The sequence below is a fragment of the Salvelinus sp. IW2-2015 genome, linkage group LG11 (genome assembly GCF_002910315.2).
Source record: "Salvelinus sp. IW2-2015 linkage group LG11, ASM291031v2, whole genome shotgun sequence".
Classification (NCBI taxonomy): domain Eukaryota; kingdom Metazoa; phylum Chordata; class Actinopteri; order Salmoniformes; family Salmonidae; genus Salvelinus; species Salvelinus sp. IW2-2015.
Window position 1 is genome coordinate 14,103,173 of NC_036851.1, and position 17,798 is coordinate 14,120,970.

Below are 17,798 nucleotides of genomic sequence, written 5' to 3' on the forward strand. Positions count from 1 at the left end.
TTCCTGAGTGTCAAGCAGCCTTGAGAGTCAACATTGACACGAATCCTGTGCAGCATCTTTCCCTGGTTTCCCTGCAACTTTCGCAGACCTCTTACATGGCCATTCTTTGTTTGTCTCTCAATTTTACCTGACCATTCAGTGTTTTCTTGTTTCTTACAACTGTGTTGGAAACAAATGTCCTTAATCATCTACACACTCTCAGAAGTAACAGAATAAGGAAAGCACATTATGGGTCTTAAAATATCACCAACAATATCACCAACAGTAGTTTGAATGCCCACTACGTGCCGTTCACTCCAAACACCTCCACACACTCATCTCACCCAAGGACATGGAATAATATACGGCAAGCACACACACACACCTGTAAAATGTGCTGACAGCACCCGAACACTAACATCCATTTGGACAATGGAAAAGGAATCCATTCATCTATTCAACAGCTATACTGTAGATTATACATTTTCTTGTCTTACATGGGAGGAAAGGCTCGGATCATTAGATTTGGTTCATGTTAATGAGAGTGGTACAGAGGAAGGTCATGGATGTAGGGTGTGAAGCTGCCGTGCCGCTGGTTGGGTCTCAGCAGTGCATGGAGACACCAGGAATTAGATGGTGGTGCTAGAGTGAGAGTGTAGTAGCCGCTGTGCTGGGTGTCATGAAAGTGTCGCCATGCTGTCTGGGGATCTCATCATGTCTGTTCCCTTCCCACAGATGACGGAGGGCCGGCTATGCCAGGTGCACCTCCTGGACGATAGGAAGCTGGAGCTGCTGGTCCAGGTAGGTACGCACCCTCTACACAAACTCAACCTCTCTACTTTTAATTGTCGTTATTCTCTAGTGTGGATACTTCATGCATTTGTGTTCATTTGTACTCTACCTGGTTTCATTTTCCTAGCCAAAGCTCTTGTCCCGGGATCTGTTAGATTTGGTGTCCTCACACTTTAACCTGAAGGAGAAGGAGTATTTTGGACTATTCTTCATCGATGACACGTATGTACAATTCCTAGCTACATTCTAGTTCCCTGACATATGTCCAATATGTTGGTGTCAGATATAAAATACTGTACATGGGTGCAAACCAGTCTAGCTCTTTTTCCATGCTGCTGATTGCATCTCCATGACACAAGTTGAAATGATGCAACTTAAGAGAGAACTTTGTATTAGTCTAGCAGTTGACAGCACTGTTAAATAGATAGCATCTGTTGTAAGTAACATGAGTTTGAACAGAGTAGTCGTGGTGATGATAATGTATTCTGCCTATAACCCTTTAAATCTGCTTGTATCCTTCCCAAGTGGTCAGAGTAACTGGCTCCAGCTGGATCGCAGGGTTCTGGATCATGACTTCACTAAAAAGACTGGTCCAATGGAGCTCAAATTCCTTGTCAGGTGAGGGATCTCTCTCTCACTCTCTCTCTCGCTTTCTCTCTCTCTCAGCTGGTAGCCTACAGTATGGACCCCCATACTGTACCAGCCAGCTACCCTATAGTGTACCACATGTACCATCAGGCTGAGGCTTTGACAGTGTGTCTTACATGTTCTTAAATCCATTGACTTACCCTTCCTCTTTGCAAACTAGGCTATTAGGTTTATTTGAAAATCCATCGAGGGAAAGAAAGTAGGTATCTATAAATGTTGCCTAGGCTCAAAGAGCTATACTACATTGTTCATTCCCCCAGTGTTGATAGGAGGTACTTGTAACCCTGACCACATGTAGCTAGTCATGTCCAGTAGATGGTGCTAATGTAATATTCTGAAATATGAACGACTTCTGAAATTGGGGTAGGCAACCAGGAGCATTACCTTACACCTAATTCAAGTACTCCATTTAATTACATCATGTCTATTTGTGTTTTGCAGGTTTTATATTGAGAAGATAACATTCTTGAAAGAGAATACAACAGTAGAGCTGTTTTTCCTAAATGCCAAATCGTCAGTCTTTAATGTAAGTGAATGTAACTACTTTTCTTACATTTGTTACTCAATATGATTCTATTGAGCTTACCACGAGTCAGCCCTCCATAGCCTGTCCTTCAATTTCCATGCCAATGCACATATTGTGCTTACCCTGTTCCACTACATGCTCAGACATAAACCAATTGTTTGACCTGTGATCATTTGAGGAGTGAAAATATAATCCCACAAATGTAATTACAAGCCAAAGGTTCCTGTTGTGGAATCCTAGTTGATAGGATGAGTGGCTGCTGGAACTGAAAGTTGGCTCCAGACGTCAATATCTTAAAACAACAAGCATGTGGGCCAGAAACACAGTAGGTGGCCAGAGAATTCTTATGTCTACACATCATTTACAGAAGACAGTAAGGACTAGCTGTTTGACTGGACACTCTCCACTCTCATTACTATCAATTATTTTAAGCTCTTTCAAAAACAGTCTTTATAGTAATTCTTCTACAGAGTTATTTTCTAATGTGGGTTAAAGTCACTTGACTGCTGACTTCACAGAGACTTTCCTGCTTTTGTTTTATGTAGGCTACTCTAATGCAAAATTCTTCAACACAATGATGGCTTTCAGGCTTTCTCCAAGAGTACCAAATAGTTCCCTAATCCTTCAAAATATCATTTGACTTAGGGCTTTCTTTTGGAAACACTGCACTGTACCAACATGAAAAAGAACAATATCCTGATTCACTGCCTCTTCTCTCTGAGGCCTGTGCATATTTCCCATGCCACACACAGCTCAGCCAGACTAGCAGAAATCAATTTCTGAGCTGTGTTGCTGTAAAACTATTAGATAACCAAGAGGAGGAAATCATCTAGGCTACCATACATGTTGGATAATGCAGCTGGAGGAACAGGTCTAACATTTCATAATGTACACATACATCACATATTACATGGTCACACACACACATGTGAGAATTGTAAAATAAAGTAGTGTTATCTAGCAGTGATTGTAAAGGGTTGAGTGCTGACCTTTGACCATCAATTGCTTTTTTTATTGCAATTTGATTTTGGCAGATGCATTGAATAATGATCATCAATAGCACTCGTACTGTCTATTGCATTATTTCCTCCTCCTGTATTATACATATGCTAAAATGTATTAGTCAATTCTACTGCCATTTACTTTATGTTCGTATTCGTATCTTTTGTTTTCTTATTGTTGTTGCATTGTCAAGAAGGTAAGCATTTCGTTGGACGATGTATACCCGTACATACGACAAATAAAACTTGAAACTTAACAGAATTATACTGAACGAAAATGTAAACGCAACAATTTCACTGAGTTACATTTCATGTAAGGAAATCAGTAAATTGAAATAAATTCATTAAGACCTAATCTATGGATTTCACATGACTGGGCAGGGGTGCAGCCTTGGGATGGCCTGGGAGGGCATAGGCACACACACTCGGGAGCCAGGCCTACCCACTGGGGAGCCAGGCCCAGCCAATCAGAATGAGTTCTTCCCCACAAAAGGGCTTTATTACAGACAGAAATACACCTCAGTTTCATCAGATGTCCGGGTGGCTGGTCTCAGACGATCCCGAAGGATATGAAGCCAGATGTGGAGTTCCTGGGCTGGGGTGGTCTGCGGTTGTGAGCCCGGTTGGACGTACTGACAAATTCTCTAAAAAGATGTTGGAGGCAGCTGAATGTAGAGAAATTAACATTAAATTATTTTGCAACAGCTAAACATTCCTGCAGCCAGCATGCCAATTGCATGCTCCCTCAACCTGAGACATCTGCAGCATCGTGTCGTGTGACAAAACTGCACATTTTAGAGCGGCCTTTTATTGTTACACAAGGTGCACTTGTGTAATGATCCTGCTGTTTAATCAGCCAATTGATATGCCACACCTGTCAGGTGGATGGATTATCTTGGCAAAGGAGAAATTATCATTAACACGGCTGTAAACAAATTTGTGCATTTGAGAGAAATTAGCTTTTTGTGCATATGGAACATTGCTGGGATCTTTTATTTCAGCTCATGAAACATGGGACACTTTACATGTTGCATTTATATTTTTGTTCAGTGTGTGTATATATATTACATCAGTATGTCTGAGTAGCCAACAGCCATTTGCATTTGTTTATCACCTACAGTTGTTGAATTACTTAAGAGGAAACGATGGATCCCATTCCCAATAGTTCAGATGTGATAGGGGGTACATGTTTTGCTATCTGGGAGGCTACCCAAGTATTTACGCGCCCTTGATCATCTCCACGCCACGGAGATGGTCTTACATCTTGAGCCGCAAGTCTGCCTTTCTACTTTAGAGGATAACGTTACTAGCAAGCTAACAACAGCACCGCCCTGTCCTCCATCGACTGCCCTAAAAATTTCACCCACACCGCCAATTCATAACCCTGTATTGAACTTAAAATAAATCCATTTGATATCATACACACTATAAATACGTTATGGGATACGTGTATTTTGTGGATAGTGACCCAGCGTTGCCAGGAGTAACTTTTTTTCCCTGGGACACTGGAGGAACGTGAACCTGCTCTCAGAATGTACCATTTTGATTATAAGGGTGTTGACATTATATATAACTGCGATTATACTGGCTTTTTGTAACTATTGTATGCACGTTCGTTCTATGTTATTATAAACATAACAATAATTCGTTTCGAGCGTGGATGAAGAATATGAAAAACTCTTCTAATATTCCGACTCAACCTTAAACACGCACACCCACTTTTCAGTGACAATGGTTCAGTCGGTAACTGTGGAGCGGAGGTACGGGTGGTAATGAGATTTGCCTCAAGTCAAGTGCTACTGTTCGAATGCCGTACACTTGTTTTTCCACCCTATAATTTTGCCATTTCCTTTTTTTTTCACGACAGGAGATCATCGAAGTGGAGAGTGAAAACGTTTTCAAATTAGCTGCTTACGCCTTGCAGGTAAATTACTTTTTTGAAATTTGTGGAGTTGTCATTCATCAGCGATTTGAATCTAAACTGAATCTACACTGCATGCACGCTGTTACAAAAAGGGTTAGGGGTTTCGGGACTTTATTTTGAGAGATGTGTAGTAGTTACGTTTTCACTTTAATATTGAAATCGTTTACTACAATGATTGTAGTTCTTTAGCGTGCAATTATATGTTTTGCTGTAATGCTATTCAACACTGAGTGAGATTAAAAAGTGTTCGCGTGGTCCCAATGAACATTCAAGACTTGCAATGACATAGGCCTATTGCTGGTGAAATCCTCCAGGCTAGTAGGCTACTTGTTGTATCATCATTCTCACTAATAAGGGTGCTATTTTTTTCCCAGGAGGCCAAAGGAGACTACACAAAGTAAGGATTCACTCATGTCAACCCAAATCGATAAATAAATAATATTATTAGAATACAGTCAATTGTGTGAAATTATGATCTGCATGCCTCTTTTGTTAAAGACAATTGTAACAAAATTGCTTAACCTTACACAGGCTATTCACCCAGTCACATTTCCAACACGCTTTTGTGTAAGCTTCAAGTTTCTTAATTAAGCAGTCTACAGTCGTATTACAGTAAGCAATCTACACATTTGTTATTTACCCCATAATCAATGCTTCTATGTAGTTTGTACCACATGTTTGAGACCTGTGGTGTTGAGTCAAAGCTCAGTAGACAACCCTGGCAGGGAAGTTCGCTGGCTCATTTAATGGTTAATTACGTTGGTTCAGATTTTGGGTTTTATCTTAGTAGTTGATGATTTCCTTGATGTTGTTCTTTTGGTGTTGAGCTGGAATTTGCTTTACATGCAACTCTGTTTTATATATTCCCTGTTTTATATATTCCGTGTTGATGAAAGCATCTGTAGAACATACACAGTGATGCTTCAAGATGCAGTTGTTCTGCTCAGTTCTGATTGCGTGTTAAATGGGACGTGTTTTATTGTTTTCAATCTCCATTGCTCAGTAGCCAAATGCTATAGGCTCTACTCTGGAAAACCTGACCTCAATTGCTTTCTGTTGAGTTTGTGTCCTGGCTATTGCATTTCCTTTCCCCGCATCTAGTTCAGTGTAAGTATGTCTTGGGTTAGATTGTTATTTTGTGCAGGCAACAACAATCATTCGTCTTCTCCCTCAGAATGTTATTTGGGAACTAGGACTAATATGTTTTTGTGGCAGGATTAAGCACTTTAAGGCTTGACCTAGTGATAAGGTTTGTTATTTTAGTCGTCAGTTGGAGAGGGCTGAGGTAATCTGTAAATATTGTCCTGTCAGAGTGGACGAGCTGGTTATATTGCTGAACCTGTGGGGTGTTTTCCCCAGCTTGGGTCCCCTAGAGGCCCCTGGCCATTATCTGAACACAAGGCTTTGTGTTCTGCTCTGTAAGGAATTGTATGGTGTGAATGCACACAGTGATATTTAATGCTGGAAACAAACTGCATTTTTACGTCAAAGTCCCATCTTTGTACTCTCAAAAACTCTAGGACCTTCTTTTTTTTTCAAGCCCACCTCTCAGCAAGCTTCAGAGTTGATGGTGATTGTATTCTATTCAGACCGGCCAGTGAAACACTTCACAGCTTTGTATTGCAGTATGTTAGGGGTGATTTACATATGTTTTTTAGCCCTGAGGTGTCAGGCAGCTACGTGAGTTAATGTTTCAGCCTGTGAGGGCGTGGGGATGTGCTGCACTTTGTCCTGACTGAAAGCACAATGAAACAGACCCTGTCAACAAAGTCTGTAAAATCAGTGTGGATGGCAGCCTGTCCAACTATATAGCCCAGCCTACTCTCTCCCGAGTTGTTCTTAAAATATGTATTAACCTTTCTCTCTGATGGTTTTCATTTGTACCTTTTTGGAGGAGGAAGGTTGGCAAATCCCCTCATATAACATATGCTGCTTAAGACAGGCATTGCAAAGGGCCCTGCAGCTCTGAGATTAGATGTGGAGGAGTTAGGGAGACCCCCCTTTCCAATTTACAGCCTGTTCTAAGAGGGATGAGTCTTAAGAGTGCAGACCCCACTGTAAACTGCCAGGTGTCAGAGGGACTAACCATTATGATGTCATCTCTCGTGGTCAAAGCCCCCCCCCAGTCAGATGTTGTTAGTATAATACATTAGGTCTATGGATTACAGCAGAGGTTTCCAACCTAGTGGGGCGCCAACATTTTGTGGGGTTCTTCCTTGATTTGAAGAAGAAGAAAAAAATATATATACACACACTGAACACAAATGTAAACGCAACATGCAACAATTATACTGAGTTACAGTTAATGAGGAAATCTGTAAATTTAAATAAATTCATTAGGACCTAATATATGGATTTCTCATGACTGGGAATACAGATATCCATCTGTTGGTTACAGATACCAGGACCTCAGGATCTCATCACAGTATTTTTGTGCATTCAAATTGCCATCGATTAAAATGCAATTGGGTTCATTGTCTGTAGCTTATGCCTGCCCATACCATAACCCCACCGCCACCATGGGGCACTCTGCTCACAACGTTGACATCAGCAAACCGCTTGCCCACGCGACACCATACATGTGGTCTGCGGTTGTGAAGCCGGTTGGACATACTGCCAAATTCTGTAAAACAATGTTGGCGGCAACTAATGGTAGAGAAATGAACATTCAATTGACTGGCAACAGCTCTGGTGGACATTCCTGCAGTCAGCATGCCAATTGCACACTCCCTCAAGACATCTGTGGCATTGTGTGAGACAACTGCACATTTTAGAGTGGCCTTTCATTGTCCCCAGCACAAGGTGCACCTGTGTAATGGCCATACTGTTTAAGTAGCTTCTTGATATGCCACACCTGTCAGGTGGATGGATTATCTTGGCAAAGGAGAAATGCTCACTAACAGGGATGTACATTTCTGGGATCTTGTTTTTTTTCAGCTCATGAAACATGGGACCAACACTTAACATGTTGCGTTTTATATTTTTGTTCAGTATTGATGCATTTTATTTTTTACAATTTGCGATTGTTTATACAGATCTAAAATGATGCATATATCCGTAACGCTTTAAGCTTGAAACAAGCGGTAAAATACCCTAGGAAGACACGACGCTGGTGCACATGCAAATATATTTGGTTGGTCTCTACGACAGTCAGAAGCAGAGTTACGACCTAAAGTCGACAAGTCAAATAAATTGGACTTTGCTTGGGAAGTAATCTTATACAATGTGTGACTCTGTTGCTATCAATTGATCTATTCACTTTCTGTAAATTTAGGGTTCATGTAAATTATCATAACATATTTGGTAGTGGAATAACATTTGGGTTATTCGGGTCTAGACTTTATTTTCCTTACGTAATTTAAAAATAATTAATATCTAAAATATGCCTTGTCAAACTATGTAGAATTGCAGGAAAGGAACTTCAAAATAACAATTTTCCTAGGTCCCTCAAATGAAACAAAATCAAGCTAGTGGCTATGTGAAAAAGGGGCCCTGGGGGGGAAAGGTTGGGACCCCTGAGTTACAGCACCCCTGAGTTACAGCACCCCTGCCTGGCACTGTCAATTCACTCACTCGAGTGAAGATTCAGCCTGCTTTTACTGAGACTTTCACAGCAATGGGGACCACATCTCTTTTCACACCAGTCTCTTTCCCTGGATTTCCTTTCCAATGAACAACTCTCAGCCCACTGAAATAGCTGACATATGAGTGTTTAGCCTACACGCTGGCTGGCTGGCTGGCTGGGTGGAGGAGTTGCCCCCAGCCCACGCTGCAGGAAGATAAGACATCGTAATGAATTCCAGATTGCTGACAAGGCGATGTGGCTTCAGAGTAGATCACCCGACAACACCAGGCCCAGCGCCCTATAAAATGTATGCCATCAAACTCCATAGCAGTGAACTGCCATAGCAGCAGAAACCAGTGAACCCTGAAGCAGCTAGCTTGGGAGCAATTATTCAAGTGAGTCTCTCTCTGTAGTGTTTCACCTTTGTGTGGAGTAAGCAGGTTCACATAACTAGATCATTATGGCCTCTGCATGCTAGTGATTGTTTAGCTTTTTTCATTAACTTTGAAGATGGAGAAACCTCAAGTGAGATTATTTGAAAATGTAAGTTCAGCTCATGCGTTTTGTTTTGTTAGTACATCTGTCATTGTAAATAAGAATTTGCTCTTAACTGACTTGCCTAGTTAAATAAAGCTTACACATCCAATACGTTCAATGAAAAAGGACCCAAAACATAAGTATTATAAGTTGTCCTAGTAGTTTAGAACATGATAAAGATATGAAAGACCTGCCTGTCTGAGTCCTATCCCAGAGGCCAAGTCATATTTTTGAAAAGCTCTCTGAGTTGTACAGTACCTTTTTAACACTGCATGCCAGAACTGGTGAATGGCTTTTGTTCTGGCCTCCAATGCTCTGGCCTGCCAAGTCATAGCCCTCTTTGGCGATCAGTAATTGTAGAGCAAGTGCTCCCCCCTCGTGTGTTTTGGAGTGTTCACTATCACAGACCTTGATAGTGACATGCAGCACAGTTAGTGCAGAGAGATAACATGCTAATGCTGTGTTTTTATATCACTTCCAGACTTCTACATACTAATCGGTACTCAAAAGTGAGAGGAAATGGTATTCAAAATGACAAAGTATTGTAGACCTGTGTCTCATTCTTTGCACTAGTATCATAGATTATTGAAGTCAACACCTGTACTGTACACACCAACCTCAAGGAACGTTCAATGTGTATGTGATAGCATTAACAAACACATACTCATGAGTAGGGTTGCAAAATTCTGGGAACTTAAAATAAATTCCCAGATTCTCCCAAAATCCCAGTTGGAAGATTCCCGGAATCAGTCGGGAATGTTTACATTCTGTTTTACCCACTTCATATGTGTATATACTGTATTATAGTCAAGGCTCATCCTATATACAGTGCATTTGGAAAGTATTCAGACCCCTTCTCCACATTTTATGTTACAGCCTTACTCAAAGTCCTCAACTCTAAACACAATGCCCCATAATGACAAAGTGAAAACAGGATGAGATTTATTTTTCAACTTTATAAAAAATCACAAATATTTACATAAGTATTCAGACCCTTTGCTATGAGACTTGAAATTGAGCTCAGGTGCATCCTTTTTCCATTGGTCGTCCTTGAGATGTTGCTACAACTCTATTGGAGTCCAGCTGTGGTAAATTCAATTGATTGGACATGATTTGGAAAGGCACACGCCTGTCTATATAAGGTCCCACAGTTGACAGTGCATGTCAGAGCAAAAACCAAGCCATGAGGTCTAAGGAATTGTCCGTAGAGCTCCGAGACAGGATTATGTCGAGGCACAGATCTGGGGAAGGGTGCCAAAACATCTCTCCAGCATTGAAGGTCCCCAAGAACACAGTGGCCTCCATCATTCTTAAATGGAAGAAGTTTGGAACCACCAAGACTCTTCTTAGAGCTGGCCACCCGGCCAAACTCAGCAATCGGGGGAGAAGGGCCTTGGACAGGGAGGTGACCAAGATCCCGATGGTCACTATGACAGAGCTCCAGAGTTCCTCTGTGGAGATGGGAGAACCTTCCAGAAGGACAACCATCTCTGCAGCACTCAGGCCTTTATGGTAGAGTGGCCAGACAAACGCCACTCCTCAGTAAAAGGCACATGACAGCCCGCTTGGAGTTTGCCAAATTGCACCTAAAGACTCTCAGACCATGAGAAACAAGATTATCTGGTCTGAAACCAAGCTGGGACTCTTTGGCCTGAATTCCAAGCGCCACGTCTGGTGAAGCATGGTGGTGGCAGAATCATGCTGTGTGGATGTTTTTCAGCAGCAGGGACTGGGAGACTAGTCAGGATCGAGGGAAAGATGAATGGAGCAAAGTGCAGAGATCCTTGATGAAAGCCTGCTCCAGAGCACACCTAATGGGGTGAAGGTTCACCTTCCAACAGGAAAACGACCCTAAGCACACGGCCAAGACAGCGCAGGAGTGGCTTCGTGACAAATCTCTGAATGTCCTTGAGTGGCCCAGCCAGAGCCCAGACTTGAACCCGAATTAACATCTCTGTAGAAACCTGGAAATAGCTATGCAGCAACACTCCCCATCCAACCTGACAGAGCTTGAGAGGATCTGCAGAGAAGAATGGGAGAAACTCCCCAAATACAGGTGTCAAGCTTGTAGCGTCATACCCAAGAAGACTCGAGGCTGTAATCGGTGCCAAAGGTGCGTCAACAAAGTACTGAGTAAAAGGTCTGAATACTTATGTAAATGTCATATTTACGTTTTTATTAAATGAGCAAAAATGTGTAAATCATTTTTGCTGTGTCGTTATGGGCTATTGTGTGTAAATTGAGGGGGGGAACAACTTAATCCATTTTAGAATAAGACTCTTTTCTCTGTATACATAAATGATGTTGCTCTTGCTGCTGGTGATTCTCTGATCCACCTCTACGCAGACCACACCATTCTGTATACATCTGGCCCTTCTTTGGACACTGTGATAACAAACCTCCAAACGAGCTTCAACGCCATAGAACACTACTTCCGTGGCCTCCAACTGCTTTTAAATGCTAGTAAAACTAAGTGCATGCTCTTCAACTGATTTGCTGCCCCCACCTGACTAGCATCACTACTCTGGACGGTTCTGACCTAGAATATGTGGACAACTACAAATACCTAGGTGTCTGGTTAGACTGTATACTCTCCTTCCAGACTCACATTAAGCATCTCCAATCCAAAATGAGATCTAGAATCGGCTTCCTATTTCGTAACAAAGCCTCCTTCACTCATGCCGCCAAACATACTAGATGTAGACCGATTTATTATTTTTCAAAGCCGATACCGATTAATCGTCCGATTTAAATAAAATAATATATATATTTTTTTAAATGTAATTTATTATTATTTATTTATTTGTAATAATGACAAATACAATTAACACTTTTATTTTAACTTAATATAATGCATCAATAAAATCAATTTAGCCTCAAATAAATAATGAAACATATTCAATATTCCCAGGTAGGAAGTTTTAGGTTGTAGTTATTATAGGAATTATAGGACTATTTCTCTCTACCATTTGTATTTCATATACCTTTGACTATTGGATTTTCTTATAGGCACTTTAGTATTGCTGGTGTAAAAGTATAGCTTCCGTCCCCCTCCTCGCCACTACCTGGGCTCGAACCAGGAACACATCGACAATAGCCACCCTCAATGCATTGTGGGTGGCTTGCAGAGCAAGGGGAACAACTAGCGAGTGACGTCTCAGAGCGAGTGACGTCACCTATTGAAACGCTATTAGCGCGCACCCCGCTAACTAGCTAGCCATTTCACATCGGTTACACCAGCCTAATCTCGGGAGTTGATAGGCTTGAAGTCATAAACAGCTCAATGCTTGAAGCACAGCGAAGAGCTGCTGGTAAACGCACGAAAGTGCTGTTTGAATGAATGCTTATGAGCCTGCTGCTGCCTACCACCGTTCAGTCATACTGAAATATCAAATCATAGACTTAATTATAACATAATAACACACAGAAATACGAGCCTTAGGTCAATAATATAGTCAAATCCGGAAACTGTCATTTCGAAAACAAAACGTTTATTCTTTCAGTGAAATACGGAACCGTTCCGTATTTAGTTCCGCAAATTAGTTTGCAACGAGCCAGGCGGCCCAAACTGTTGCATATACCCTGACTCTGCGTGCAATGAACGCAAGAGAAGTGACACAATTTCCTGGATTTATTTTAACTAAATATGCAGGTTTAAAAAAATATATACGTCTGTGTATTGATTTTGAAGGCATTGATGTTTATGGTTAGGTACATTCGTGCAACGATTGTGCTTTTTTCGCAAATGCGCTTTTGTTAAATCATCCCCGTTTGGCGAAGTTGGCTGGCTATGTTAGGAAGAAATAGTCTTCACACAGTTCGCAACGAGCCAGGCGGCCCAAACTGCTGCATATACCCTGACTCTGTTGCACAGAACGCAAGAGACGTGACACAATTTCCCTAGTTAAAAGAATTTCACATTAGCAGGCAATATTAACTAAATATGCAGGTTTAAAAAATATGTACTTGTGTATTGATTTTAAGAAAGGGGTTGATGTTTATGGTTAGGTACACATTGGTGCAATGACAGTGCTTTTTTTCGCGAATGCGCTTGTTAAATCACCCGTTTGGCGAAGTAGGCTATGATTCAATGATAAATGAACAGGCACCGCATTGATTATATGCAAAGCAGGACAAGCTAGATAAACTAGTAATATCATCAACCATATGTAGTTAACTAGTGATTATGTTAAGATTGATTGTTTTTCATAAGATACGTTTAATGCTAGCTAGCACCTTACCTTGGCTCCTTGCTGCAAACGCATAACAGGTAGTCAGCCTGCCACGCAGTCTCCTCGTGGAGTGCATTGTAATCGGCCATGATCGGTGTCCAAAAATACTGATTGTTATGAAAACTTGAATTCGGCCCTAATTAATCGGCAATTCCGATTAATCGGTCGACCTCTAAAACATACCCTCGTAAAACTGACTATCCTACCAATCCTTGACTTCGGCGATGTCATTTACAAAATATCCCCCAACACTCTACTCAACAAACTGGATGTAGTCTATCACAGTGCCATCCGTTTTCACCACTGCAACCTGTATGCTCTCGTTGGCTGGCCCTCACTACATATCCATCGCCAAACCCACTGGCTCCAGGCCGTCTATAAGTCTTTGATAGGTAAAGCCCCGCCTTATCTCAGCTCACTGGTCACCATAGCAACACCCACCCGTAGCACGCGCTCCAGCAGGTATATTGTACTGGTCATCCCCAAAGCCTAACTGGTTAAATAAAGGTGAAATTAATAAAAAAGGCTGTAACGTAACAATGTGAAAAAAGTCAAGGGGTCTGAATACTTTCCGAATGCACTGTAACTACTGCTGTACACACCTTTTCTGTTCATATACTGTCCATACTGTCTATACATACACACACACACACACACACACACACACAATCATATATTTCGATTCTGGACTCTGACATTGCTTGTTCTTATGTTTCTTATTTCCTTTATTTACATTTTAGGGATTTGGGTGCATTGTTTTGTATTGTTAGGTATTACTGCACTGTTGGAGCTAGGAATATAAGCATTTCGCTACACCCGCAATAACAGATGCAAAATGTGTACTCTACCAATACAATTAGAATTTGATATGAATAAGCAGGAAAACCGGTATCCTCACAGGATTTCTGGAAAACTAGAGAATGTATCGAACGTTCCTGGAATTTTGCAACCCTACCTGTGAGTCATAAGTACCAGCACATACAGTTGCTGCCAAAGATATTAGCGCCCTTGCACTTTTCTTAAATAATTCCCTATTTCTAGTAAAATAAGTAGAAATGTAATAATAAAACAACTTTTGGTCTCCACCTTGTTATTGAATTTTCAACATAGCAAAACCAATAGTGTTTTTGGCATGGACAAAATTATTGGCACCCTGGGGCCAAGGTAACTGCCTACAAATTATTTTTGGAGCCATCAATGAGCTTGCTGCTACAGGCATTTTGGCCCACTCTTCAGCAGCAAACTGCTCCAGTTCAATGTTTGAGGGGTGCCCTCCACCAACTGCTGTTTTCAGCTCTCGCCATAGGTTATGGACGTGATTCAGATCTAGACTTTACGCTGGCCACTCCAACATTTTCTTCTTGATCCATTCCAGGGTGGTTTGAACGTGCGCTAGGCATCATGTATCACAACCAGCCGTGATTGGGAGTCCAATAGGGCGGAGCACAATTGGCCCAGCGTCGTCCAGGTTTGGCCGGTGTAGGCCTTCATTGAAAATCATTTGTTCTTTAACTGACTTGCCTAGTTAAATAAAGGTTGCATGTAATCAGCAGATTATCAGGTGTTGGAATCCAATGTTCGACCCAGTGTTCAAAAACGGTCTCCATTTAAAGGTTTTGGGTCTTCCAGCAGGACAACAACCCCAAACACATGTTAAAAAGCACCCAGGAATTAAAATTGTAAACTTAAAATCCATGTAAGGTGTGGTGACAAAGTTCAACTTATTTTAGAAGAAATAGGGAGGGACAAAAAGTGCAATGGTGTATTTGGCTGCAACTGTACATTAAAGGGGCCTTGACACGATGTAACTATTTGAATTGCCTTTTAAGGTAGACCCTCTTAACTTAAAAGGGCTCTTATCTGCTTCCACTGAGGCACTTTGGCAAGACATAAGTGGATATTAAGCCTAGTCTGTTGGGAAGCATTAATAGCCTGCCTGATAAAAATATGAAAAATGTTCAGACGTTGCACCTTTGCGTTTGTTATGAGTTATCACTTTCATGCTGTAAGACTTGGGAATTGAACTGTTCTGTAAAACCACAAACGCATCAACCAAACTCTATACAATACTTGAATATTCATATTTCGTATGATCTGTGTTCTGGTGTCATTGTTGGATATGGGGGTTTATTGAACTCCGAGAGTCATCATAGTGAGATCTAGGCTAGTAATTAGATATTGTAATGACATTTGTATAAAAACAGTGTAATAATAACATATATTTTGACCAATTGGCAGTGTTGCTATTATGGAGCCTTTAAAATGTCCCCTGACCTTAAAACAATCAAATAAAATTGTATTTTTCACATGCGTCGAATACAACAGGTGTTGACCTTACCGTGAAATGCTTACTTACAAGAGGTACTGGCACCGGTACCGAGTCAATGTGCATGTTAGTTGAGGTAATTTGTACATGTAAGTAGGGGTAAAGTGACTATGCATAGATAACCGAGAGTAGAAGCTGTGTAAAAACAAAGGGGGAGGGGGGTGTCAATGCAACTAGTCCAGGTGGCCATTAGATTAATTGTTCAGCAGTCTTATGGCTTGGGGGTCGAAGCTGTTAAGGAGCCTTTTTGACCTAGACTTGGTGCTCTGGTACCGCTTGCCGTGCAGTAGCAGAGAGGACAGTCGATGACTTGGGTGACTAGAGTCTTTGACTTTTTGTTTTGTACCTTCTTCTGACATCGCCTAATATCTAGGTCCTTGATGGCAGGAGGCTTGGCACCAGTGATATACTGGGCTGTATGCACTACCCTCTGTAGCACCTTACGGTCGGATGCCAAGCAGTTGCCATACCAGGCGGGGATGTAACCGGTCAGGATACTCTCTGGTGCAGCTGTAGAACTTTTTGAGGATCTGAAGACCCATGCCAAATCTTTTCAGTCTTCTGAGGGGGAAAAGGCATTGTTGTGCCCTCTTCACAACTTTCTTGGTGTGTTTGGACCATGATAGTTTGTTGATGTGGACACCAAGGAACTTAACTCTCGACCCGCTCCACTACAGCCCTGTCAATGTGAATCGGGGCGTGTTCGGCCCTCCTTTTCCTGTAGTGCACGATCAGCTCTTTTTGTCTTGCTCGCGTTGAGGGAGAGGTTGTTGTCCTGGCACACTGTCAGGTCTCTGACCTCCCTATAGGCTGTCTCATCGTTGTCGGTGATCAGGCCTACCACCATTGTGTCGTCAGCAAATTTAATGATGGCGTTGGAGTCGTGCTTGGCCACGCAGCCGTTGGTGAACAGGGAGTACGGGTGGGGACTAAGCACGCACCCCTGAGGGGCCATTGTGTTGAGGATCAGCGTGGCAGATGTGTTGTTGCCAACCCTTAACACCTGGGGGTGGCCAGTCAGAAAGTCCAGGATCCAGTTGCAGAAGGTGTTTTAGCTTAGTGATGATCTTTGTGGGTACTATGGTGTTGAACGCTGCACTGTAGTCAATGAACAGCATTCTCACAGGTGTTCCTTTTGTCCAGGTGGGAAAGTGCAGTGTGGAGTGCGATTTGAGATTGCGTAATCTGTGGATCTGTTAGGGCGGTATGCGAAGTGGGTCTAGGGTTTCTGGGATGTTGATGTGAGCCATGACCAGCCTTTCAAAGCACTTCATGGCTACCGACAGGGCGGTAGTCATTTAGGCAGGTTACCTTCGCTTTCTTGGTTACAAGGGACTATGGTGATCTGCCTGAAACATGTAGGTATTACAGGTCAAGGAGAGGTTGAAAATGTCAGTGAAGACACTTGCCAGTTGGTCTGTGCATGCTCTGAGGACACATCGTTGTAATCCGTCTGGCCCTGCGGCCTTGTTTAAAGGTCTTGCTCACATCGGCTACGGAGAGCGTGATCACACAGTCGTCCAGAACAGCTGATGCTCTCATGCATGCTTCAGTGTTGCTTGCCTCAAAGCAAGCATAAAAGCCATTAAGCCAGTTTGGTAGGCTCGTGTCACTGGCAGCTCGCGGCTGTGCTTCCCTTTGTCGTCTGAAATGGTTTGCAAGCCTTGCCTCATCCGATGAGGTTCAGAGCCAGTGTAGTAGGATTCAATCTTAGTCCTGTATTGACGTTTTGCCTATTTGATGGTTCATCTGAGGGCATACCAAGATTTCTTATAAGCGTCCGGATTAGTGTCCCGCTCCTTGAAAGCGGCAGCTCTAGCCTTTAGCTCGGTGTGGATGTTGCCTGTAATTCATGGATTCTGGTTGGGATATGTACATATGGTCACTGTGGGGACGATGTCGTCTATGCACTTATTGATGAAGCCGGTGATTGAGTTGGTATACTCAATGCCATTGGGTGAATCGCGGGAACATATTCCAGTCTGTGCTAGCAAAACAGTCCTGTAGCATCTGCGTCATCTGACCACTTCCTTATTGAGGGAGTCACTGGCACTTCCTGCTTTTGTTTTTGCTTGTAAGCAGGAATCAGCAGGATAGAATTATGGTCAGATTTTTCAAATGGTTCAACTGAGTGGCGCAGCGGTTTAAGGCACTGCATCACTGTGCTAGAGGCGGCACTACAGATCCGGGTTCGATCCCGAGCTGTGTCGCAGCCGGCCCCGACTGGGAGACTCATGAGGCAGTGCACAATTGGCCCAGCTTTGTCCG

General features: G+C 42.3%; 1 protein-coding gene across 5 annotated transcripts in view; it reads left to right on the top strand.

The window, feature by feature from the left end:
• Window positions 1–17,798, top strand: part of frmd4ba (FERM domain containing 4Ba) — a 65,285-nt gene that overhangs the window by 30,219 nt on the left and 17,268 nt on the right. For all 5 annotated transcript variants that reach the window (XM_070445546.1, XM_070445547.1, XM_070445548.1 and 2 more), the window contains exons 2-7: window positions 715–780; window positions 899–993; window positions 1,297–1,389; window positions 1,861–1,945; window positions 4,814–4,870; window positions 5,245–5,267. In XM_070445546.1, coding sequence (XP_070301647.1) covers window positions 715–780; window positions 899–993; window positions 1,297–1,389; window positions 1,861–1,945; window positions 4,814–4,870; window positions 5,245–5,267 — 419 coding nt within the window. The remainder of the gene's footprint in view (window positions 1–714; window positions 781–898; window positions 994–1,296; window positions 1,390–1,860; window positions 1,946–4,813; window positions 4,871–5,244; window positions 5,268–17,798) is intronic.